Source organism: Hyaena hyaena, unplaced genomic scaffold (assembly GCF_003009895.1).
Source record: "Hyaena hyaena isolate Hyena2069 unplaced genomic scaffold, ASM300989v1 scaffold_202, whole genome shotgun sequence".
NCBI lineage: Eukaryota > Metazoa > Chordata > Mammalia > Carnivora > Hyaenidae > Hyaena > Hyaena hyaena.
Window position 1 is genome coordinate 6904 of NW_024080832.1, and position 25277 is coordinate 32180.

The 25277-nt window shown below is 49.9% G+C and overlaps 1 protein-coding gene across 1 annotated transcript; it reads right to left on the bottom strand.

Moving 5' to 3' along the window:
• Positions 1-5184: 5184 nt before the first annotated feature.
• DEF6 (DEF6 guanine nucleotide exchange factor) lies at positions 5185-25042 on the bottom strand. Its single transcript, XM_039241861.1, has 11 exons — positions 24918-25042; positions 15194-15334; positions 14372-14557; positions 12550-12786; positions 12310-12456; positions 9018-9126; positions 8537-8835; positions 7330-7496; positions 7018-7216; positions 5990-6080; positions 5185-5785 (listed from the first exon to the last, which is right to left on the bottom strand). Exons 1-11 carry the CDS (start codon positions 25011-25013, stop codon positions 5559-5561), a joined length of 1899 nt encoding a protein of 632 aa, XP_039097792.1. The 5' UTR covers positions 25014-25042; the 3' UTR covers positions 5185-5558.
• Positions 25043-25277: the final 235 nt, after the last annotated feature.

Below are 25277 nucleotides of genomic sequence, written 5' to 3' on the forward strand. Positions count from 1 at the left end.
TTGGCTCAGGTCATGATCTCTCGGTTCGTGAGTTCCAGCCCCATGTCAGGCTTGCTGCTGTTAGTGCAGAGCCCGCTTCACGTTCTGTTCCTTTGTCCCCTTCTCTCTGCCCCTTCCCCACTTGCACTCTCTTAAAAATAAAATTAAAAAAAAAAAAACAAAAAAAACAACAACACTGGAAGATATCTTCTCCTGCCCCCTAGTTTTGTCCCTCAAGACTGAGAGCTTCCTGTGCTGGTTCCCATATGGATGGCATTCAGGCATCAGGGCGATCTTCCTAGCAGTATCTCAACCATCAACGCCTCCCTGTGGCCGATCATAGAATATTCCAAAGCCTGGAATTGACCGCATTTACGGGTGAGGAAGCTGAAAGTTTAGGGATTGAAAGCTCAAAACTAAACTCTACCTAATTTCCAAGAATGTCTGTAATTAGGCTTCATTCTACCTTTCTAGTCACGGGTGGTAGTTTTCAAGTTGCTTTGCCTCTCTATTCCTAAAATAATATATTTATTTATAAGAATATGTATTTTTATATATTTATAAAAGAGCATATATATACACATGTATCTATATACATATGAAATATATATGAAACCAAGCAGCTTCCCTATTCCTCCTCTATAGAGACATATATATACGAATATATATTCTTATATATTTATAAAAGAATATATATATGTACATATATATATATATAACCGAGCAGCTCCTTGCACAGTTTTAAGGAGACATCTAATATTTCTCACCATTAGTTTAAAACTTAGAAAATGGATAGTTTTATTATTTTATAAATATTGACATTTTCATATAAAACTGCTTTATTATCCATTATTATTTTGAGAGAGAGAGAGAGACAGAGACAGAGCACCCAAATGAGTGAGGGGCAGAGAGAGAGAGAGAATCCCATGAAGGCGGGAGGGGGAAGGGAGAGAGAGAAGCAGGGCTCACCCAAGGCAGGGCTCAAGCTCACCTGAGCGGGCACGAGCTTGTCCAATATGGGACTGGAACACATGAGCCATGAGATCATGACCTGAGCCAAAGTCAGATGCTTAATGACTGAGCCACCCAGGCGCCCATTACCCTTTTAAATGTGTTGAATAAGACCTAAATCCCATAGTGATTTGATGTTTACCATAATCCATCTTAAAAATACGTGAAGAAGCTCTTCTTCATCAATAAAAAATTTTACATTGTCTCTTTTTCTCCTTGCACTTGCATTTCCATTCCACTTGCCCCTCAAAAATCTGATCAATGTAACATATTTTTTGCACAAGTCTCTTATTGATTACCGTATCATACATCTCTGCAACCAAAATATGTATATATGTTGAAAATCTTAAAAATTTAAGTTCATGTGGGGCGCCTGGGTGGCTTAGTCGGTTAAGCGTCCGACTTTCCCTTAGGTCATGATCTCACGGTTCGTGGGTTCGAGCCCCGCGTCGGGCTCTGTGCTGACTGCCAGCTCAGAGCCTGGAGCCTGTTTCAGAGTCTGTGACTCCCTCTCTCTCTGACCCTCCCCTGCTCACGCTGTCTCTCTCTCTCTCTCCTAGAAATAAATAAAACATTAAAAAAAAATTAAAAAAAATTTTAGGTTCATGTAAGTTTATAGTTTTATATAGATTTTACAGTTTAAAGTTTTATAACCCTAATTGGGAATTTTTTTCTGGTTTGAGTGGCCATTACAAAATTAATACCCAATTGATCAAATCAATATAAATATTATGATTTTTATAAATATGACACATAAACAGAAACAATATATTGGAAATGTATTTTTAAAGTTTATTTATTTATTAATAATAAGAAAGAGAGGGCATGAGCAGGGGAGGGACAGAGTGAGGAGGGAAAGAGAATTCTGAGCAGACTCACACTAGGCAGAGCTTGAACCCACAAACCATGAGATCATGACCTGACCCCAAGTAGGGTGCTTAACTGACTCAGCCATCCAGGTGCCCCAGAAATGTATTGCCTTTTTAAAAATATTTTTAATGTTTCATTTATTTTTGAGAGAGAGAGATAGATAGAGCACAAGCAGGAGAAGGGCAGAGAGAGAGGAAGATACAATCCGAAGCAGGCTCCAGGCTCGAGCTGTCAGCACAGAGCCTGAGGTGGGGCTGGAACTCACAAACCATGAGATCACGACCTGAGCCAAAGTGAGATGCTTAACTGCTTAACCAACTGAGCCACCCAGGTGCCCCCCGGAAATGTATTTCTTAATGAATAAATGGGCTGCTTCCCCCCCACCCCCCAGGTAGTTTGTATGTTTATAGTTGAATATGACTTACTGCAGGAATACTGCATTCAGCATCACTTCCAGGCCCATGTTTTCATTTTTAAGCTGAGAAACCTTGTTCATATTAATAAGTAGATGGGAACTGAGAGTTTTAATAGAGCAGTGGCATCTAAATCTCAGTTGTTTTCAAAAAAAAAATCACAAAGATCTATTATAAAAAGAGATTGTTAATGATTTTTCAGCTGACGATGCAATTAAGTCCTTCTAGGTTTTGAAAGCAAAGATTTAGAAACCTCCTGACTTGAAAACAAAAAGAATTTGTTGTCCAGCTTTTGAGCCATTCATTTCCTCAGCACCCACAGTCACCACCAGCTTTGCAAATCGTTGCTTTGTTCAGGGTTCCAGGGCGTTTACCCCTCTGGGGAGTCGCCACTGAAAGACAGTGGGTGAGTGAGTGGTGACCCTTGTTACTGAAAGTAGGGAAGTCAACACTGTGAAGGAGGGAGGAGTTTTGGTAAAGAGACCACTTGGAAGTTGAGGATCTACACGTTGGTTTTCTTAAAATTCACTATACCCTAGAGACACCTCACTCCAATTAAAGGATGATTGAGCCTCCCGTCCGATGTCCAGAATCCAGACTTCTTGTGCTCACAGATGTTCTACTTACCTTGTTTCCATGTTCTCTTGCTTTCCTTCCTTTTTTAAAAAATTTTCTAATGTTTATTTATTTTTGAGAGAGAGAGAGAGAGAGAGAGAGAGAGAGAACAAGTGGGGGAGGGGCAGAAAGAGAAGGAGACACAGAATCCGAAGCAGGCTCCAGGCTCCGAGCTGTCAGCAGAGCCTGACGCTGGGCTCCACCTCACAAACCATGAGATTATGACTTCAGCTGAAGTTGGACGCCCAACCAACGGAGCCACCCAGGCACCCCTCCTGCCTTCCTTTCTTATTAATACTTTTAAGGGCTGGGGAGTCTGGGTGTCTCAGGTCAGTTAAGTGTCCAACTCTTGGTCATCTCAGGTCATGATCTCAAGGTTTGTGAGACAGCCCCTGAGTGGGGCTCCACGCTGTCAGCAGAGATTCTCTCTCCCTGCCCCTCCCCTTCCCCTGTGTGCTTGCTCTCACTCTCTGTCTCACAAAAATAAATAAACTTAAAAAGAAAAGTAAAAAATTTAAGGGCCATTGTGAATCCCAGTTCCTACCTAGTGCTTCCTTTTCTTCTGAATTTCTACTGCACTTATTGAAACTCACTTCCCATTCCTGAAATGTGTACCATGCTATACTGGTAGTTTTGTTTCATGGCACTTTAAATAGACTATAATGAAGTTCCTTGCAATAGAGTTTGGTGTACCTGCAAAGGATATAAACTCTGATCTCAGAGAGCACTTAAGCTACAGGAGGGCAGGGACCCTCTCTTGTTTGGTTCTATGCTGTATAGCCAGCACCTAGCATGATACCTGGCCTATGGGAGCTTAATGAATAATTCATTGAATAAATGAATGGACTTCAGTTTGAATCTTAGCTACCTCATCACTTTGAAAGCTGTATGACACCCAGTCATTCATTTTAGAATTTAATCATTCAACAAACACTGTTGCATGCTTGCTAAGAGCCACGCACTATACTAGGCACCGGGGACATAAGTTGAAGAAGACACATCTGTGCTCTCAAGGAACTCATGCATCTAGTTATGGAAGTTGTTATGTGAAGTAAGGGGGGAACGATGGCCAGAGTGCAGGCCCCAAGAAGAGAAAGGAGGGAGCTGTTAGCAGATCTGTAAAGTAGAGGCCTAGGAGGCTTTCCTGGGCTAGTCGGCACAGGCCTCATGTGCCACATAAGGGAATGTGAACTTGACTTGACTGATTAGATATGGGCAAGATGGAGAAGGAGTCAAAGGTGAGCACGCAGGAGGAGGAGACAAAGGCTTTAGCCACCATGCCAGTAGCCATGGCCACAGAGAGGGAGGGATAGCTATGAGAGAATGAAGGAGAATCTAGCTATGAGCTTGAGGTTTGCATGAGGGAGATGAAAAGGAGGGAGCAAGTCATCCTGGATTCCCACTGAAAGTAGAGGGTGGGAAGAGCCAAGGGCAGATCTGCATTTCAGAAAGTCATTCAAGCAGCCATGGGGAAAAGGATTATCAAGGAGACCCATTACTGCTCTTGTCCAGTTGGGAGGGGAGGAGAGCCAGAGTAGGGCAGTAGCCTTGGATAAGACATGGCCCCAAGAGGGTGGTTTCAGAGTGATCAAGAAAATCCAATCAGTTGGACTCAGAGACTGATTAGATAGGGGGCAAGATGGAGAAAGAGTCAAAGGTGAGCACGCAGGAGGAGACAAAGGCCTTAGGTTAGCCACAGCAGCAGCCGTGGCCATGGAGGCGGACTGACAGCTATGAGAGAATAAAGCAGAGCTGACCACATTTCATGATGGTTTTGCATGAGGGGGATGAGAGGAAGGGAGTATCCTAGATTCCCAGATCTCTGTCTTAGATGACAAGGTCAGTGAGTCCAATAATATGGGAAAAGAAGCAAGTTTGGAAGCCTTTGGGCAAGTTGCCTGACCTCTCTGAGCCTCAATGTCTCCAGCTGTAAAATGAGAATAATAACACCCGCCTCTCAGGGTTGCCATGAGAATTAAACAGCAGGGAAGTTGTGGGGCATAGAATAGATGCTCAATAAACACTTTTGGGTGACACTAATAATAGTCCTTGCTCCTGTGCCGAGCACTTAATCATCACAACAACCCTATAAGGTGCGTATTATTATTATTCCTGTTTTACCAACTTGGGAACTGAAACACAGGGAGGTGAGCAAACCTGACCAAGGTCGCCCAGTTAGTAAGTGGCAGAGTGTACTTTCCTAGCCACTGCACTCCACTTCACTCCTTCTGAGACCTACACCTGGACTTGAGGAAGGAAGAGAGGATGTGGCAGGGAAGATGGATGTCAGACCTGATCAAGGATTCATTCCAAGGGCAGTTTTTATTTAGAAATGTGCCTCTACAGCTTGGTGGCAGTCTGAGGGCACATGCCGTTGGCTTGCTTGCTTGCTTCCTCTCTTTTCCATCCCAGGGCATGGGGTCCTTGGGGTTAAGGCACAGGATCAAGTTCTCAAGGATCAACAACCAGACAGCCTCCGTGGTCAGGGGCCTGGGGCTGGTGCCAAAAATAAACTAGGCTCCATTCTGGACTGTTTCATGGTGGGAGGGCCTGGGCTCCTGGCACCAGGTCCTCAGCTCCCTCTTCTGCAGCGAATGGCATCACCCACAGGCCAGCTGTGGCCAGGTTCTCATGGGTATGAGGTTGGGGGTGGGGAGGGGGTAGCAGACGCTAATTTTCCGGTGATGGGTCCAGTTTATCTTCCTGAGGGGTGGAAGCCGAGATGGGAGCCTCCTCCCCACCATTGAGGGACTTCAGCTGCTGCTCACTGCTGCTGGGTGAGGGGGTCCTGTTGCCCTGGGATCCCCAGCGGGTCAGGCGCTTTAGGGAGGAGTCACGTCGGGCAAGTGGAAGGGGCTGGAAGCCTGTGAAGGAGCTGCTGGTGGTGGGACGCTTGTCTAGCAGAGAAAAGGCAGACGTGAGTAAGGAGAAAGGTGTGTGCAAAGGGGAGGGGTTGAGGGGCCTTGCCTCAGGCCCTTGGGGTAAAGGAGAACCTCCTGACTTTCAACCTCCTGTGGACTCTGTAGATCTGGAAGTATCCCTTTCTCCCTCCCCACCCCCTCCCCACTCCAGAGAAAACTCCAGGATCTACCCCTTCCTACCTCCGGGCTCAATTGGATGCATGAGCCGATTCATCTGAACATTCCAGTGTTTCACGTTGGTGCTGGCCTGGCGCAGCTTCTTCTGGGCAGCCTTGGGGGGGACAGGGCCAGTGGGGAGTGGGTCAGAGACACCATCCTAGACAGGGTGCCTTGACCTTTTCAGGTTCGCAGGCCCCTTAGAATCTGACAAAGGCTAGTGATCATCTCCCCAGGAAAACTCAGCATGTTCATAAAGAGTTATATATGTGGACAGAGTTGGCTCCCGGTTTCAGGGGTCTCATGGGTCCCCAAAGGGTCAAAACCAATCACGATTATAGTTTCCATTCATTAAGCAGCTAAGATGTGCCAAGTATTTTATTATTTTAGTTAACCTCCAGAGCAGAAGTGAACAAAGAAGGTCAAGAGGTTAAGTGACTTGCCCGGGACCGACGTTGAGCTTTAAACCACCGCACCATACCACCTCTGTAGGACCTAATGTAAAAGCTTGCTCCCCTGCTCACCCAAGCCATTAGCAGTGGTTGTAGGGTGAGGGAATCACAGAGGAACTTTCCCTTCCCATGTTCCCTATTTCTGTGTTCAAATTTTTTCCTATGACCATGTCAGCCAACAAAGCGAATAAAATAATATTAATAAGAACATCAAAAATTTTAAAAGAAGAACAACAACGATAATAATCCCTCTTCATGGGAGGTTAGAGCCAATTTACAGGGACAGCAAGGTAGGGGCTTGGCAGAGTAGGAGGAATACATTTTGCGCAGATCAGTCATCATGGTGAAAACAGCAGCTAATGTTCCCTCTGCACCTGCTACGTACGAGACACCGCCTATCGTCTCATTTAGTCTTCCTAACAACGCTGTGACCCGTCCCCTTTCCCGGGAGAAGGACTTGAAACTCAGAAAGGTCAGGCAACCGGCCTGAGGTCACAAGGCCAGGAAGGGGCAGAGTCGGGGTTTCAGCGAAGGCCCGGGATCCTGCAGGTTAAGGCGCTCCCCCCGCCAGCCTCCACCCTCTGCCCCCGCGGGCCTCACCTCCACGTCCTCGTCGGCCCTCTGCCGGTTCTGCCGCACCTCCTCCAGCTGCTGCTGGGCTCGCTGCAGGGAGCGGCTCTGCAGCGCCATCTCCTGCTGCAGCTCTTGCTTCTCCTGCTGCGCGCGCTCGATGTAGCGCTCCTGCTCCTCCTTCAGCTGCAGCAGCTGCTTCAGCTTGTCCTCCTCCTCCTCCAGCAGTCTGCCGGGCGCACACGGTGTCATCTCCACGGCTCATGCGCCTCGCGGGTGCCCGGCCGGCGGGACGCGGGGGAGTCGGGGAGGGGGGCCGGGAGGGGCCCTGCTCGGTCCTACCTGGTCTGCGCCAGGCGCACGGCCTCCTCATCCCGCCGCGCTTTCACCTCCAGTTGCAGGGCCTCCTGAAGCCTCTGCTGCATCTCCTCCAGCTCTTGGATGCGCTGCCGCTGCCGGGCAGCCTCCTCCTTCTTCAGTTCCATCTCGGCCTGCATGGAGGCCCGGGCCTGCGCGGGGACACAGAGCCAGGTGCACGGGGGCCGGCGCGGGGCAGGGAAGGCCGCACGCGTGCCTCCGCTAGGCTGGCCCAACCAGCTGTCTCCGGGTGAGGGTCTGGGGGGGCTCCTTCATGTTGGGGTTTCCTGATCTGACCCCTTTCCGGTAGCCTCACTAGGTCAGACAATGGTCAGTGAATAGATGCTACATGAGAGGAAGGGGCTCAAGTCACCCCCTGCCTAGCACCAGCCTTAATAATTAGTATTATGTGTTATACTATTAGGCATTATAACTATAATTAGGGCTAGTGCTAGAAGGGAGTGACTATAATGATAATAATTGTTACAACAACACAAGGTGCTTCCTCACTTGATCCTCACCATACCTCTATGAGCACAGTTCTGGTAGCACCAACATGTCACTGGTAAGTGATTGAGGCACGGAGAGGCTAACTAACTTGCCTGAGATCATGAGGCTCCTAAGGGGCAGAGGTGGATTGATTCCAGGTGTCTATCTCCAGCTCTACATCTCTTAAAGCCTGTATCTAATTGCACCTACATGCCTAGTCCGCCTCCGCATTCGTCCCTCCTTCCTCCCACCCTGCGTTCCCCGAACTGGTTCCACTGTTAACTTAGATCGAGTCTAGTCCAGCCTAGTCCAGCGTTGGTCCAAACTCATCCCCAACCGCGGGGTCTTTAGCCGCTCCTCTGTCCAAGCCCCGCCTCCAGCCAAGGTGTCCAAACCAGGCCCCACTCTACACCTACAGCACTCAGCTCCAGCACTCAGCTCCAGCTCCGCCCCATCTGCCTTCTCCAGCCATCCCGAGGCCAGGTTCCTCCCGCACCCCCACCGGCACCGGCCGAGTCCCACACGCCGGTTTCAGAGCACCAAGCAGGGCGCACGGGCTCCGTTCCAAGGCCCTCATTCCAAGCCCCGCCTCCATCAGCCCGCGGGCCCCGCCCCCGGCCCAGGCCCCGCCCCCGGCCCTCCGCTCCTGAGCCAAGTCCCGGCATCTCTCCGCTCGCGGTCCCCCGCCGGCTGCGGGCCCCACCTGCTCCGCCTCCCGCAGCTGGCCCTCGAGCGCCTGCTGCAGCTCGCGGTGCTGGCTGCGGCGGCGCTCCTCCTCCTCCTGCAACAGGCGCTCGGCCTGGCGCTGCGCCTCCTGCAGCAGCTCCAGCTCCTGCAGCTTCCGCTCCTTCTCCTCCTGCAGCTGCTGGAGCCGCAGCAGCTCTTCCTCCTTGGCTGCCCGGCGCCGCTCCCGCTGCTCCCGCTGCTCGCGCCGCTTCTGCTTCAGGTCCTTGTGCAACGACGTCTTCCCCTCCGCCTGCAGCCGGATCGCGGTCTGGATGGCTGCGGCGGGAGAGGGAGGGGGTCAGCAGGGGGCCATCCGGGGGCAGCGGGGTCCTCGGGGCGGTCCGCCTCCCGAAAGGGGCCTTAGGAGTTGCTCGAGTCAGTCTCCGGCCTCCCGCTGGGCAGTGTCACATCCCCCTTTTCACTGTGGACGCGACCCAAGCCACCCCGCGAGCACTCACCAGCTGTCCATTCCTGGCGCTGGCGCGTGTCTGAGGCGCTCATCTCGTACGTGCGGGAGGCCGTCTTCACACAGAACATGCAGCGCTTCCCCTCTCGGTCGGGCAGCACCTGGGAAAGGGCAGGTGGACCCAGATAGGCTGGCCTCACTGGGGTCAGGGCCACACAAGCCGCATAGACGCTCCAGCTCCATCCCCTACCAGTCCTTGCTGACCACCCACCCTGGGCACCGCTTCTACTCTGCCGGGCCCTAGATGGCTTCGCATGGGGGTTAGTCAGGGGCGTACTTGTGTCCGCATAACTCTTGTGGCCCCTGCTCTTTGGAGGTAGGGTGGGGCTGTTTTCATCTTGGTATCTCTCCATGGGGCCTAGCATGTAGTCCATTACTGAGTGCTTTGGCAGATCCTTCTGGAACAACTCCTGTGACAGGGTCCTCACTATCCAAATCATTCATTTTCACATAGCCCTGCCTGTTGAGAAAGTTCTCCATTCATTCGTTCTACAGACATTTTGGAGTGTCTACTGACAGCGGCTCACTGTTCCAGGCATTCAGGATACTGAGGTGTGCCTAACAGACCAAATCCCTGCCTTCCCTAAGTTATATTCGAGTGGAAAATAACAGCTACCACATATTGAACTTCTTATGCTCTAGAGACTGTACTAGTGTTATATATGCATCATTTTTTCACGTGTCCCAAACCACCTTGCCAGGCAGGCATTCTTGGCTCCACTTTACAGAAAAAGAAACTGAGGCTCTCACAGGTCCAAGAGTGTGCCCAATTCACACTGCCTGTTAGTGGGGGGGGGAGGGGAGGGGCTCAGCTTTCTGCCCAGATTTATGCTCTGGCCTCAGTAACACCTGTTTCCTTATGTGACAAAAAATGGGTAGAGCCTAGGATGGTTATAATAATGATTTTTAAAAATGTAAAATAACAAATGTTGATGAGAAGGATGTAGACAAAGGGGAACCCACATATGCGGCTGGTGAAAATCTAAGATAGTATGGCTGCGATGGAAAATAATTTGGCTATTCCAACTGAGCCACCCAGGTGCTCTTATTCCTTAAAAAGTTAACATGGGGTGGAGGGGGTGCGCCTGGGTGGCTCAGTCTGTTAAGCGTCCAACTTTGGCTCAGGTCATGATCTCACGGTTCGTGGGTTCGAGCCCTGCGTCAGGCCCTGTGCCGACAGCTCAGAGCCTGGAGCCTGCTTCATGTTCTGTATCTCCCTCTCTCTCTGACCCTCCCCTGCTCACACTGCCTCTCTCTCTCAGAAATAAATAAATCATTAAAAAAAATTTTTTTAATTAAACATAACATCACCATATGATCTAGCAATTCTACCCCTCAGTGTGTACCCAGAGGAGTGAAAACATATGCCTACCCAGAAACTTCTGCATGGATGTCCAAACCAGCATTATTCATAGTAGCAAAAAGACAGAAACAACCCATTGTCCGTTAAAGAAGGAGTAGATAAACAAAATGTGGTCTGTCTACACAATGGAATATTATTCAGCCATAAAAAGGAGTGAAGTTCTGACCCATGCCATAGCATGGATGAACCTTGGAACATTACGCTGAGTAAAAAAAGCCAGTCACAAAGGGTACCAATATAGGATTCCAGGTACCTACAGCAGGCAAATTTATAGACAAAAAGTAGAATAGAGGTTAGCAGGGGCGGGTCAGGGGGAGGGATGAGTTCTTTCTTTCTTTTTTTTTTTTAATGTTTTATTTATTTCTAGGAGAGAGAGAGAGACAGCGTGAGCAGGGGAGGGTCAGAGAGAGAGGGAATCACAGACTCCGAAATAGGCTCCAGGCTCTGAGCTGGCAGTCAGCACAGAGCCCGACGCGGGGCTCGAACCCACGAACCGTGAGACCATGACCCAAGCGAAAGTCAGACGCTTAACCGACTAAGCCACCCAGGCGCCCCGGATGAGTTCTTTCTTAATGGGTAGAGAGTTTCTGTTTGGGATGATGAAAAAGTTTTGGAAATAGTGGTAATGGTTACACAACATTGTGATTGTACATAATGCTATGAACTGTACACTTAAAATGGTTAAAATGACAAATTTCATGATTATATATGTATTTTTACTACAATTTAAAAAACCTTAATGTTTACTGATTTTTGTGAAAGAGTGAGACAGAAAGAGAGTGAGAGAGAGAGAGAAAACATGAGTCGGGGAGGGGCAGAGAGAGAGGGAGACACCAAGTCCGAAGCAGGCTCCAGGCTCTGAGGTCAGCACAGAGCCCAACACAGGGCTCAAACTCACAAGCCCTGAGATCATGACCTGTGCTGCAGTCAAATGCTCAACCAGCTGAGCCACCCAGATGCCCCTTACTATACTTTTTTAAAGTTTATTTAATTATTTTGAGGGGGAAGCAGAGAGAGAGAGAGAGAGAGAGAGAGACAGGGAGAGAGAGAGAGAATCCTAAGCAGGCTCTAGACTGCCAGCACGGAGCCCAACTGGGGGCTTGAACCCACGAACCATGAGATCATGACCTGAGCGGAAATCAAGAGTCAGACACTCAATCGACTGACCCATCCAGATGCCCACCCCCCCTTTTTTTTACTGCAATTTAAATAATTGTTTTAAGCCTCTAAAATAATAATGGACAGAGCCAAGAGATGGAAAGGGGAGATCTGGGGAAAGATGAGAGAGATACAAAACAGATGAACATAAAGGAAGGGAAGCAAAAATAACATAAAAACAGGGAGGGGGACAAAAACATACGAGATTCTTAAATATGGAGAACAAACAGGGTTACTGAAGGATTGTGGGAGGGGGGATGGGCTAAATGGGTAAGGGGCATTAAGGAATCTACTCTTGAAATCATTGTTGCACTATATGCTACCTAACTTGGATGGAAATTAAAAAAATAAAAAAAATAAAAAAAAGAAAGATGAGGGAGGTTTAGAGTTGCCAAAGGGAGTGGAAGTTGGGTGAAGCAGAAACACTTTGCGAGAGGATTCCTAAAACGATTGGCTGTGTAGTGTGAGACATAAGCCTTCTCTTCTGAAACCATTAGCAAAATTCACATTACTCAGCAGTGACTTTAGTATTTGCAGTTTGGGGTTTTTTTTTTTTTGTTTGTTTGTTTGTTTGCTTAAGTGCTGCCATGGATGAGAATGGCCTTGAGGTCGCTGGGTATATTTGGGTTACATTCATCTAAGCAGAAATTTGTCACTGTGGCTTGTCTCCGTTCTCCCTCCTCCTGACCCCCTTGCCTTTACACCCCGTGGGCACCCCTCTGGGCCCTGAGTTATGCCTCACCCCTTCACCTGTGTCCCTCACCTCCACGCAGCACTGTGCGTCCAGTGGGATGGTACCCCGTTTCTCCTTGCACTCTTCGCTCCCAAAATAGCAGAGGCAGCTGGGCTGCAGCTGGAACCAGCGTTCTGTCCAGTTCCTCCTCAGGTGCCCTCGCTTCCACAGGTAGCCCTGCCAGCCAGAGCCACGTCAGAGGCTTCACTGGCACCCTCCCACCCCCCACCCCACCTGGGGGTCCTCCTCCAGTTCCCAGCTTGGCCTGACCTGCTTCAGGACATCTTGGATGAGCTCCTGGTAGACCTCGTGGATGGCCATGCTGAGAGTGTCCCGCCCCACACCTCGAAGGCAGCGCCCCGAGTTGAAGAGCTCCAGGAACTGCCAGACGCTGAGCCCTCCGCTGGTCTGGGCTGCCTGGGCTTCCTGGGCCAGCAGCTCCTCCAGCTCTCCCAAGCCCACCTCCAAGCTCATGCTGCTGAGCACCTTCTTCAGTAGGTATTCCACCTGGAGGAGAAGGGAAGCCTGGTGGCTGCCCCAGGCAGTGTTGCCTGCGACAGTCCAGGAGGCCCCCCCTCTGGCTCCACAGGGCCTAGACGGGACGACCAGGCACAGGGAGTGAGGAGCCAGAGGACTAAATATTGGTGGAAACCAGGGTATATTTGGGAGGGGATCTTGGAGCCCCAACCTCAATCCAGTCATCCCTCTCTCCTCCCGAACCTCCAGTCCCACGTCCCACTCCTTCATGCTTTAAATTACGGGCAGGGTGAAGGCCAAGGGCTGGGGGCCAGGCAGAGGCAGCAAGTCCTAGAACACATCAGAGGGGGTGCAAGGATCCCTCTCGTCCAATACCCTTACTTTGCAGATGACAACACCGAGGCCCAAAGGGGGAAGTGACTTGTTCTAAATCATACAGCAAGTTGGTGGCAGCCAGAACTCGATTCAGATCTCCTGAATCCCATCTGAGTCCTTATTCCAAGCCCAGGCCCCAACCCAGAGGATCCTTCCCCTATAGATGTCAAGGGGATTGGGGGTGGGGGTAAGCAGGGCAGGGACAGGAAACCTGCTACAGAGGAACAGGAAGTGGTGGTTGGGGTACATCCTGCTGCAGTTTGTTCATACACGTTGATCACAGCAGCGAGCAGCCTTCTGGCCAATGAGGGGCCACCTGGCCCTGACAGGAGTCTGACAAGGATGCCAAACCAGGTGTGTACAGAGACACATGTCCCTTTCTTGCCCCAGCAGCTTCTTAGGAAACTCTCTTGCTCTGGAGGCTCCTGGGTCTCAGCTGGGAGTGGGGTGGGGGGCACCAGTTCAGGGACTGGATATCTCCCTCACCCTTCCCACAGAAGCAAGGAGATAAATCTGAGTGAAGTTAGATGTGCCAGGACTTGTAAACATAGAGGACCCCTCCCCTCTATACCTTAAGACCTAAATTGACCCTGGCATCTTCACAGCCACCAAAAGGTTAGGAGAAGGCTGAACGGATGGGGGAGAGAGGTGGGAACTGGGCGGGGGGGTGGGGGGGCGGGCTTGCGTTGAGGCCGTAGGGACCTCTACTCCCAGCATACCCCCTCTGGAGCCCTGAGTTGGGTCGGCCCTGGGCCGTCCCCTATATTACAGAAGACAGGAAAGGAAAAATCAGAACCAGAGCCAGATTTGGTTGCCCCCCTGGGGTAATTGGACAACTATCCCAGAAAAGTCTCCCTTCCTCTCATATAGTACCCTTCTCAGACTGCTACGGTGCCTTAAATCCTGCCATTTGATCTTAAATGGTTTTCATTTTTAAATGCCCAGTAAGGTATCAGGCATTTACAGCTCTGTGTAAATAGAATCTACAGGTCATTTTCCTACTTTGAGGGTTAACAGAGCTTTGAAGGAAGTGTAGTTTTGGTTCTCCTGGGGGATGGCACAATTATTCTGATACGGGCAATTCTAGGCATCTGGGGACGGCTGGGGGCAGGCAGGCAAACATGGGAAGACCAAGAAGAAAGGGGTTGTGGGAAAACTGCAGAGGTGACTTGGCCTCCTTCATGGTTTTGCTGAGGCCTGGCCCCAGTGATTCAGTCCCTGGGGCTGCCATCACCCTCACCTCATCAGGAACCATGATCAGAGGGTACTTGTCTTCAGACAGGAAGTTGAAGAGGCACCAGAGGCGGAAGGCATCCTCATTGGAGAGCATGCTGTTCCCGTTGCTGTCTACCCGATAGTTCTTCTTGGCCGTCAGCGTCCAACACAGCTCATCAAAGTGCTCCTTAACAAAAGCCCCCTCCTCCACCTGCCACCAGGCCTGCGTGTCAGTCCAAATGGCCGCCCCATCCCTGCTCTACCACCAAACAAGCCTCTAGCAGCTTTCTTGGGGTCACCTATTCCCATGTTCCCTGCCTTGCCAAGTTGGGGCTCTAACTTGAGGAATCCCTGAGCTACTTACCAGGTAACTAGCTGGTTCCACCCCCCCGCCCCCACCACCAATCCACACCCACCCAAGTTCTCTGCCAACAGAGAAACTGTAGCCCCTCAGCCCAGGGGAGAAACAAGGGGAGGCCAAGGAGGGGATGGACAGTCAAGAAGAGAAGAGAGTGAGAGCTGGGAGGAGCAGGGGGCACAGCACTGGGGGAGGCTGGAGAGCTTTCTGTAAAGGTTACAGCTGGAAATGGGGGGTGAGCCTAGGCAGGCATGGGGTGGAAGGGTGGAGGCTGGGATAGAGGTGAGGGAGATGGAGGGCGAGTTAAGGGAGGCAGGGGGAGGGCAGGGGGCTGGAAGGTGAAGGGCGGAGATGGAAGGGCAGGGATGGACAGTGGGGAAAGAGGCGGGAGTTTATAGGTGGGAGGAGTTGGGGTGGCAGTGTATTGGGGTGCTGGCCAGACTGGGGAGTGGGGAAAGGTTAGAGGTGCCCCCTCAAGCTAGCCCCCACCTTGTCCAGGATGTACTTGTTGAGGTAGGGCATGTATCCCTGGCTGGACACGGGGCCATCATCGTCGTCTCGGAAGTGCTCCTCCAGAGCCACAGGGTCGTGGGGGATGTGCAGGACCGTGTACAGGTTGTGGGACAGCACCTGAGACAGAGTGGCAGTTTGCCTTCCTGTGCCCCAACCAAAACTGGCCCAGAGAACTGCTTCCTCTGTCCCCATTCCCATCCCACCTAGGTCTTCTGCACATTCAATGATTCAATTCAATCGTAACTAAAACTTATGTATTTATAGATAATGGAATACTATTCAGCCGTAAAAAAAAAAAAAAAAAAAAAAGAAGGAAATCTTGCCATTTGCGACAACATGGGTGGACCTTGAGGGCACTATGCTAAGTGAAATAAGAGAAAAGTATATACCATATGATCTCACTTATATGTGGAATCTAAAAAACAAACAGTCCCTCCCCTGCAAGCTCACAGAAAACAGATTGGTGGTTGCCAGGGACAGGGGTAGGGAGGTGGGTGGAGTAGGTGAAGGGGGTCAATATGTACAACTTCCAGTTATAAAATAAGTCATGAGGATGTTATGTACAACATGGAGACTATAGTTAATAATACTTCATGCATATATGAAAGTTGCTGAGTAGATCTTAAAAATTCTCATTACAAGAAAAAAGTTGTGTAAGTATATATGGTGACAGATGTTAACTAGACATTGTGGTCATCATTTCACAATATATACAAATATCGCATCATCATGTTGTATGCCTGAAACTAATATAATGTTACATGACGATTATACTTCAATAAAAAACAAAAAACAAAGAAACCTAAAACTTATACCCTTACTATGCACTAAGCGCTGGGCGAAGTACTTTACACATAATTCATTTAACCCCCATAACAACTGTTTATGTCCCCATTTTACAGGTTAGGTAGGGATGTCTTCTTTCTATGGACAAGGACACAGAGGCTCAAGGGACTCAATAACTTGCCCAAGGATTCACAGTAAGCAAGAGCCTGGGATTCAAATCCAGCTCTGAAGATCCGAAAGCCCAGGTGCTTCCCAGGACACTGGGCTATCAGCAGGGAGGTGGCTGTCACACCAGGGCAGAAGCCCTGAATTTCTCATCATTTCCATCAAAGACTCAGTGTTCGGGCTGCTGTGTGCCTAGCTCAGGGAAAGGCAAGTGCAGTTCCCGTCACCGCCCTTCAAAGATGGAAGGGAGCTGGAGAGCACTAAAAGAAGGGCCATGAAAAGTCTGTGACATGCAGAGGAAAAGGCCTAGAAGGGATGGTGGCCACGGTGGTGTGGAGGGGAAACACTGGTTGGCTAACAAACCCACGATATAAGAACAAAGAGGCTGAAGTTTGAACAATAGCAGAAAAGAATAAAACTACCTCGGGGTAATTCTGTGATAGCACTTATCACAGAGGGAATGATTAAAATAGTCATTACTGCACACCTCCTACCTGGCAGCTGCTATTGGAGGTGCTTTCTATACCCCACGTCTAAAATCCACAACTGTGATACCCAGATATAATTAACCCTGTTTTTCAGATGAAGATGCTAAGCCTTGGAGAAGTAAATGGCCGAGCTGGGGCCTGAACAAGGTGTCCCTGGCTCTGAAGGCTGCCTCCCTATTAAAATACTGGCCCTGAGACTCTTTCTCCAGGCAAACTCTGGAGACGATGCTCTGTTCATCTCTACCACCCAGCCCCTATGTCGTCTTTTGCACACCGAGGGCAGTCAACAAATGCTGTATATAAGGGCTGCTTCTACCCACCAACAGTTAAACTTAGGATGAGGTCCCGAGTCAGGAGCTGGCAACATCCCAGGGATGACACGTTTGCCAAGTCTTCACTTCTTTATTCTCTTGTGAGAGGAGGTGGGAACAAAGGATTGACACTTTCCCCCAGTATTCTGCTGGGCCTCAGGCTCGCCTCAGCAGAGGGAAATTGGAAGGCCCAGCAAGAGGGTGTTTCTCTTTTCCCCTCTGGGCAGCCATCCCTGTCCCCCGCCACAACCGGTTCCCATGCTCTTCAAACCATCTCCTGTGCCATCTTTGGTTTTGCTTCTCTTGTTCTAGAGGACATCTTAACGTTTCTTTCTGATGAACTCTGCCCTCTTCACCTTTATTTGGTAATGGGGCCCTGATTTTTCTTTGAGAAGCACCTCTCCCCCATCCTCAACATCTGTGGTAATTGACCACCTGCACCATGTCCTGACGTAGAGGCAGGGGCGGCACAGCAGAGTCACAGTGACTGGCTGAGGGAAGGGCACGTGACCAAACCTGGGCCAATGAAAATCAGCCGTACGATTTGGGCTTTCTCTAGTGCAGAGAGGTCTACTCTTTCTATGGAATTTGTTAAACTGCTAGAAGGTACATATACACCTTCACCCTCTACGCCTCAGTTTCACTGTATAAAAACAATGGGATAACAACTGTCACGCGGAGAGGCTGTGAGGATGGAAAGGATTATGGAGAGTGCCAGAGTTAGGTCCGCACAGAGCTAATGTTAGTTCTCTTCCTGCATGGAAAGTGCAGTTAAAAAAAAATTTTTTTTTAATGTTTATTTATTTTTGAGAGACAGAGCACGAGCAGGGGAGGAGCAGAGAGAGAGGGAGACCCAGAATCCGAAGCAGGCTCCAAGCTGTCAACACAGAGCCTGGTGCCGGGCTTGAACTCACTAGCCATGAGATCATGACCTGAGCCGAGGTTGGACGCTTAACCCACCTTGAGCCACCAAGGTGCCCCAAAAGGGCAATTTCTTTATCTCACATATTTACATAGATCTTCTGACTGATACTATCTGGTACTGAAGAGGCTGTGGAGAAATAAGGAATTGAATGCTCTACTGCTGAGGTGTGAATTAATCACTCTGGAGGGCAAGAACCTATCAAACTTAAAATTGGGCATGCCCCCCAGATTTCTAATCATCTAACCTATAGATGCCCAAAGGAACAGAGCTACGTGTACAAGAATGTTCACTGAAGCACTGTCCATAATATGAGGAACTGGAAACAGCTAGGAGCCTTCAGTAGGGGGACAGGTACACGGTGCTGTGGACCTATGTGTGGTTGGAAAGAGTTTACGTCTGCCACTTGTGTGCTTATGGGCAAGTGGTTTAACATCTCTAAGACCTTATCTCCTCTGTGAGAATAATAAGGGGGCCCACTCCAAAAGGTGTTTTAGGGGCGCCTGGGTGCCCTCAGTTGGTTAAGCATCCGACTCAATTTTGGCTCAGGTCAGGTCATGAGCTCACAGTTCATGAGATGGAGCCCTGGCTCCCTGCTTGAAACTCTCTCTCTGTCTCTTGCTTTCGGTCCCTCTCCAGCTTGTGCTCTGTCTCTCTCTCAAAAATAAAATAAATAGGGGCGCCTGGGTGGCTTAGAAAGTTAAGCGTCCGACTTTCGCTTAGGTCATGATCTCAAAGTTCATGGGTTCGAGCCCCACGTAAGGCTCTGTGCTGACTGCCAGCTCAGAGCCTGGAGCCTATTTCAGAGTCTGTATCTCCCTCTCTCTCTGACCCTCCCCTGCTCAAGCTGTCTCTCTCTCTAAAAAAAATAAAAATAAAAACAAAATAAATATTTAAAAAATTCCCAGGGGTGCCTGGGTGGTTCAGTCCGTTAAATATCTGACTCTTGGTTTTGGCTCAGGTCATGATCTCATGGTTTGGTGGGTTAAAGCCCTGCATTGGGGTATGTGATGGCAGCACAGAGCCTCCTTGGGATGCTCTGTCTCCCTCTCTCTCAACCCCTCCTGCACTCACACTATCTCTCTCAACATAAATTAACATAAACAAATTTCCAAAGGTTTTTTTTAGAATGAAGAGGTTAGCATAGCACCTGGTGCAAAGTTCATCGTTTAATGAAAGTTGTGTGTTATTGGGGCGCCTGGGTGGCTTAGGTGGTTAAGCGTCCGACTTTCGCTTAGGTCATGATCTCACAGTTCGTGGGTTCGAGCCCCGCATCGGGCTCTGTGCTGACTGCCAGAGCCTGTTTCAGTCTGTGACTCCCTCTCTCTCTGACCCTCCCCTGCTCACGCTGTCTCTCTCTCTCTCCTAGAAATAAATAAAACATTAAAAAAAAGTTGAGTGTTATTTTTATTATTATGCTTTTATGAACACACATGGAAAGATGTGTGTAATACACTGGCTAGTGAAAAAAGCAAGCTGTAGAGTGGAATGTTTGTAAAATAAATGTGTGCAAAGATTAGGTTGAACCATAGCAAATTACAGTGTTAATAGGTTGAAACAATAAAATGTCAGCAATTTCATACGGCCCAACCTAATGTGTTTATTTGTACATAGGAAAAATCTAGAAGACTCAGCAGACTGTTAACAGCTATCACCTCACCATCCTTCCCCAGGGGAGGGGAGGAACTTTCATCATCTTTGACATTTGTCTTTTGAATTTTTTTTAACCAGTAACATGTTTTACTTGCATAAATTTCATCTCCTTTAAAATTATATTCTTCTACACTCTGAGTTCTTTTTTTTAACCAAGAGCATATGTTTTTATGACAAAAGTTTAAAACCATAGAGATAAAAAACAAAGAGTGCCATTAACCACTGTTATTTGTGTACCCTGTTATTAAGATGGTCTATAATGACATTCATTTGCTATTCCCTTTTTGTGTGAGCATTTCTGGGTGTTCTACATTCCTTGAGGGCAGCAAGGCTCTAAGCTCAGGCCTAATTCCAGAGCTCAGTACCATGTCTCCCACACGATAAATGTTTTTGTCTGAATCCTCAAGTCTAACTTACACGCTCTGATGCTTTCCCATTGTTCTCAGAGTAAAACTGCAAGACCTCCCAGAGGCCGCAGGCCCCACATGACCTGGCCTGTTGCACCTTCTCTGACTTCATCGCTTTCCTCACTTTTTTGCAGCCACTCTGGCCCCTTGACATCCTCAGGCCAGGCACACACTTGCCTCAGGGCCTTTGCACTTGCCATCCCTTCAGCCCAGAACATCCTTCTTCCAGGTCCAGACATGGCACATACTCTCTTCTCCTTCCGGTCTTTAGCGGAGATGTCACTCTCTCAAGGGGGCCTTCTCCAGACCACTTTATTTAAATCTATAACCCCATGCCCTCTACCCCAACCCCCCCATCCCCATTTCTGCTTTCTTTAATGTCATGTGTCATTGTCCATCACATGATACATTTTTACTTATTTTATCATCTGTATTCTCTAACTAGGATGGCAGCACCACCACGGGGGGATATTTGTGTTTCATTCACTGCTGTATCACCGGACTGGGCACATAAGACACAGAGCAAACATCTGTTGAATGAAATTAAATGCTTCATGGGAAGACGTGGGAGAAATACAAAAGTCAGTCAGACACAGACTGAATCTCTCTGAGCAAATTAACCTCACCGGGCCTCAGTTTTCATATGTCTAAAAACAGGGTTCAAAGAGATGCCGTGCGAAACCCCTCCCACCCCAGGATAGAACCTGCCACACAGCAACACCGTTGTTTTGAGCTGTTTCTCGCTTCGGGTCATTCGTCCACACTGTCCTCTGAGACATACCTTCCTCACCTGTATCTTTTGCCAGGAGAATCTGAGGGGTCCAGGACAGAGGCTCCGATCCCTGTGAGCTGTCAGGTGTCAGGACCAGAAGCAATTAAGGCTCCAGACACTCAGGACTCGGAGCCTCTCCCCCAGAGAGCTCGGTAGACCTCAGACTGCCAGGCTTCCTGTGCCTGGGGGCTGGTTGGGGCTAGAAGTGGTGAGAGGGTGTGACCAGGGGAGGGTCAGGCTGGAAAGGAAACGGCGGCAGGGCAGCAGGGGCGGAGGCCAGAATGCGCAGGAGCTCACTGGGCTGATTTCAATCAATCCTCGGCCCTGGAGGCAGGGACTCTCATTATTCTCCTTTTACAGATGAGGGAATCAAGGCTCAGAGAGGTTAAGCATCTTGCTGGAAGCCTGACCCTAAAACCCCACTCTTCATCTCTCAGTAGCTCTGGCTGAGCACCAGAATCACCTGGGGAGCTGGTGAAACTGAAATATGCTGGGGCCCGCCCAGTCTTACTGACTCAGAGTTTCCAGGGGTGGGGTCCAGGCGTCTGTAGTTTTCACAAACTGCTACTCAGGCTCCCTCATTGAGGACTCTCATAGCCTCGTCCCCCCAATCCAGGCAACCTCTGACCTCTGAGTTGGCAGCCACTGACCTTTGAGAGGCTTCATTTACTCACTGTTTCCTGTGAAGGCATGTGGGGAAATGGGTTCCCCTCTAGGGGCTTGTGAGTTCCCTAAAATCTCAAGTGTGGGGATGGGGCAGGTGCCAGGGCCCACGGTCTTGCAGTTCCCATACTTCACTCAGGAACTCAGATATGAGGGCTTTGGGAATCCATAATAATCTCTTTCCTAGATGGCCTATAGTTTTTGAAATGTGTCTCGGTGCTAGGCGATACTTTTAAAGTATACAGATCCTTTTAAGAGTCACCGAATGTATTTTTCTCAACCAGCAGGTACTAAAGTCTAACTACTATCAGGAGGGAGGAGCGCTGGGGATTTCAGAAAGGTGAGAATCTCTGAATGAGTTGTGCGCCTGCTGAGAGCAAGAAAAGGCTAGGCTGAGGGCAGGCAGCAAAGGGAAGACAGGCTCACCAAAGGGGAAAGGGAGGCTGGATCAAGGATCAATTTCACCTACTTGATGCACATTGCTAAAATTTATTTTAGTAGGAAAAAAAACCCTTTTTATTTTAGTAATCTAGCTGGATAGCTTGGAGATTTCCAGTTCATCCCACTGGCGTTATAGATGGAAACTAGAAGTTCAGAGATGGGGCGGTCACTTGCCCAAGGCCGCCTAGCTGGGGAGCAGAAGTCCAGGCCTATGTGGCTCTAGGTCAAGTGCTCTGCACACCACGAAATCACCCTCCCGCTGGCTGCCATCCTAGGCTGGGGAGACCAGCAGCGGGTAGGGGTCAGGACAAAACTGCTGAAGATCCCAGCCAAAAGATTCCTGGCCTGGAGTTGTGCTTAACCTCCCCTCCACAGAGAAGAAGGCTGCTGTCCCTCTCCTGAGGCGGAGCCTTAAGCCTGGAAGACCTAAAAGAGCCAAATGGGGAAGACTGCAGCTCTTGATGGTCAAGAGGAAGGAGTAGGCCTGCTGCCTCCTAAGATCTCATCGAGCCAGAGACTTGCTGCTCCATCCACATCCCCAGTCTCAGGCCCTCGCCCCCAGTTCTCAGCTAATCCCCTGCTCGGCTAAGAACCAAGGCTGCTCCCCTGGGGAAGAGGAGGCCTCAACTCCTGGGAAATTTTGTGCTCAATCTAAGTCCATCCTGGGCAGCGGTGCCATTCATATCGGCTAATTGTTCTTTCATCATCTCAACTGGACAAAGGCCATTGTACTTTCTACAAGAATTCAGAGAGAGGAAGGCTCATCTGCTGTCCTCCAAGCCTTCTCTTCTCCAGAGAAAACAATCCTGACTCCTTGGGTGATTCTCAGAGGGCTTGCTGACAGCCAGTGGCAGCCCTTCTCCCACACATCAGGGGAGTGGTGACTGTCACAGACAGGCACAGCTTGCTGGGCTGGTTCAGTTCTCTGGCCTGGTCCCAACTGAGGACCCCAAGGTCAGGGACAGTGTCAGCGAGGACAGATTAATTCCAAGACCTTTTCCCTTCTTTCCCAAGTCTTTTCAGGGGTGGGGTTGGCCCCACTGGTATATCTCTCATCTGCTCCTTCCTCCGGCTTCTGACCACTTCCCTATTGCTCCTTTGCCTTTCCGGCATCCCCACCCCCAACACTATCACTACTTCCTCCTATTCCAGTATCCACCACTACGGTCTTGGAAAAAAACCTGCCTTTCCTATCTTTCTCTTGTGTGAGGTGGGCCTTACCACTTGTGATCCACCCACCACCCGGCCCAAGGCTCTCACCACTAGCACAGGTTCCCCGAGTGGACACGGTTTCTGTTGCATGTGGGAGAAATCTACCTTTGATTCTGTGTGGCCAAAGGCTGCTGGCAGTGGGCTCAATCTGAGCTGTGATGGGATACAGACAGTGTAAGCTCCTAATATAACTTTCCCTGCAAACACCCAACCTGTGGGGATGGGGTGTGGGCATTGGTCCAGCCAGGGGCCAAGAAAAGGTCAAGGTAGGAAGCCTTATTGGCTAATGGCCAGGAAAAGGGGACCCACCTGAGGCTGTACCTTCCATAGATAGCCTGGAGAGGTTATAGGAGCTATATAGGTAATGGAGAGGCAGAAAATGGTATCTTGGAGACAACAAACTATGGAGGTTGAGATTGTTTCTATAAAATATTACAGAGAGTGGGAGGTGGATGTAGGGCAAAATCCAGGAATGGATTTTGGATGATCTACTTTTCTCCTGTCTATACTGAAGCTTCCCCCCCCCCACCCCCCAAGGTGACATGATCTGCAATAAAAGGATTTAAATAGAATGTAAGGAAGAACCTGCCTGTTGAGGAATCCTCCCGGATGATCAAAGGTAGTAATGGACTATCTTTCCTGGGGGAATCAAGAATCATTTTTTTGGATGCTCATAAGTCTGGCTAAAGGGTAGATTGTGGGATAGGACCCGTTTGGGACACCCAAGTTTATTGCATTAAAGTTCAGCAAAGTAGGGGGTTGGAATGGGGGTAGGGCATAGTGCCTATCCTGCCCCATTCATCTCTCCCAGGTTTTCAGGCACCTCTGACCTTAATCATTAAGAATGGTGGTTTCCTCGAGGCTACATTTCACCTTTGGGGGCATCCAGAGGGACACCAGAAATTTGGGGCCTAGCTTCATGCCAGGCACATAGTTGCTCAGTAAACATGTGAACTGAATGAACGATCCCTTAAGACAGGTCACAGAGAGCTGAGGCTTACCCTGTTCCTATCTCCCAGATCTCCCAGTGTTCCCTGGTTCCAGTGGTCTAGAGCCTTGCTTTTCCCACTACCTAGAGTGGAGAAGGCCTCACTAAGCTAGGACTAGAGGAAGGAAGGAGAGAAACTTTTTGGTCTCCCAGGAATTGTCTAGGACCAAGTACTGAGCCATACGTAGGACAACCACTGATGGAGCTCTTCCTGGGCTCAGATTCCACCCCCTCCCTACCTGAGGTCCCAAGGTCCCACCGCCAAGGGAACAGTTTCTCAACCTGGTGTGTGGGAGGAGGGGGGTGAGCTGGGCAGCAGCGGAACAGCGTTTCTGTCCTTGCCCCTTGCCAGTGCTGTTGAACCTGGGAGACGGGGTTCAGAGGAGCTGTTCTCTGCCAAAGGTGACCAAGTCGGCCTGGTTTGGAACAGGGAGAGGCTCTTTAAGCCTCTCTCTCTGCTCCGGGAGGAAGTGACTGACAACTACTAGTTAACTGTCTCTCTTCAAAGCCAGGAGGAAGCAGCAGGAAGGAGTAGGGTGCATGCCCAAGCCTCACTCTGGGGAGACGTGTGCTCAACACACGGAGTATGGGATATCGCCTGGCCTGTTGGCCTTCAAAACCGAATGATGCCACCTCCACCCTCCCGAGAGTTGGGGGGCAGGGCTCTGGGCAAAAGCTCTGCATATAACCTCCCTGGGGCCTCAGAATGTGGGCAGCAGCATCTACCAGGCTCCATTGTCCAGCTTACCCAGTACTGCCCCCCCTTCCCAGGCCTGGGCCTCTGGATGGCTGAGTGCCCGGGGAGCAGCACAGCCTTCATGCCTGGCTCCTGGGCTGCAGGGGCTGATGAGGCATATCTGCCGGCCTCCCCTGGGCCCTGGGTGCTCCTCACCTTGAGCTGGGACTTGGAGACCTTGCCGCTCTTCTCCACGTCCAGTGCGGTGAAAGCGTACCAGATGGACTTAAGCAGCTCCTTGCGCAGGGCCATGGCTGAGGTGCCCGCCCGGCCCGGGGGCGGCTCCGACACCGAGATCCGGTTTCAGGAAATGCAAACGGCTGCAGAGACCGCAGAGGGGCCATGGCGCGGAGCAAGAGCTCCACCTGCCTGCTCGCATGGGGCTCCCGTGCTGGCAGGACCCAGACTGCTGCTCTAGCAGTGCTCAGGGGCCCCACTCTCTGCAAGGGACCTCGGCACCAGACCCTGGAAGACCAGAGCTCTGGTTCTGTTCAGTGCAGCTCCCTGGGCATGAGG

Excerpts from the sequence above, each read along its gene's own strand:
- DEF6 (XM_039241861.1), bottom strand. The coding sequence starts at position 25,013 with ATGGCCCTGCGCAAGGAGCTGCTTAAGTCCATCTGGTACGCTTTCACC. Across the intron at positions 15,335-24,917 it reads TCTCCAAGTCCCAGCTCAAG|GTGCTGTCCCACAACCTGTA; the intron begins GTGAGGAGCACC and ends ACTCTGTCTCAG. Across the intron at positions 12,457-12,549 it reads TCCAAGATGTCCTGAAGCAG|GGCTACCTGTGGAAGCGAGG; the intron begins GTCAGGCCAAGC and ends TCTGGCTGGCAG.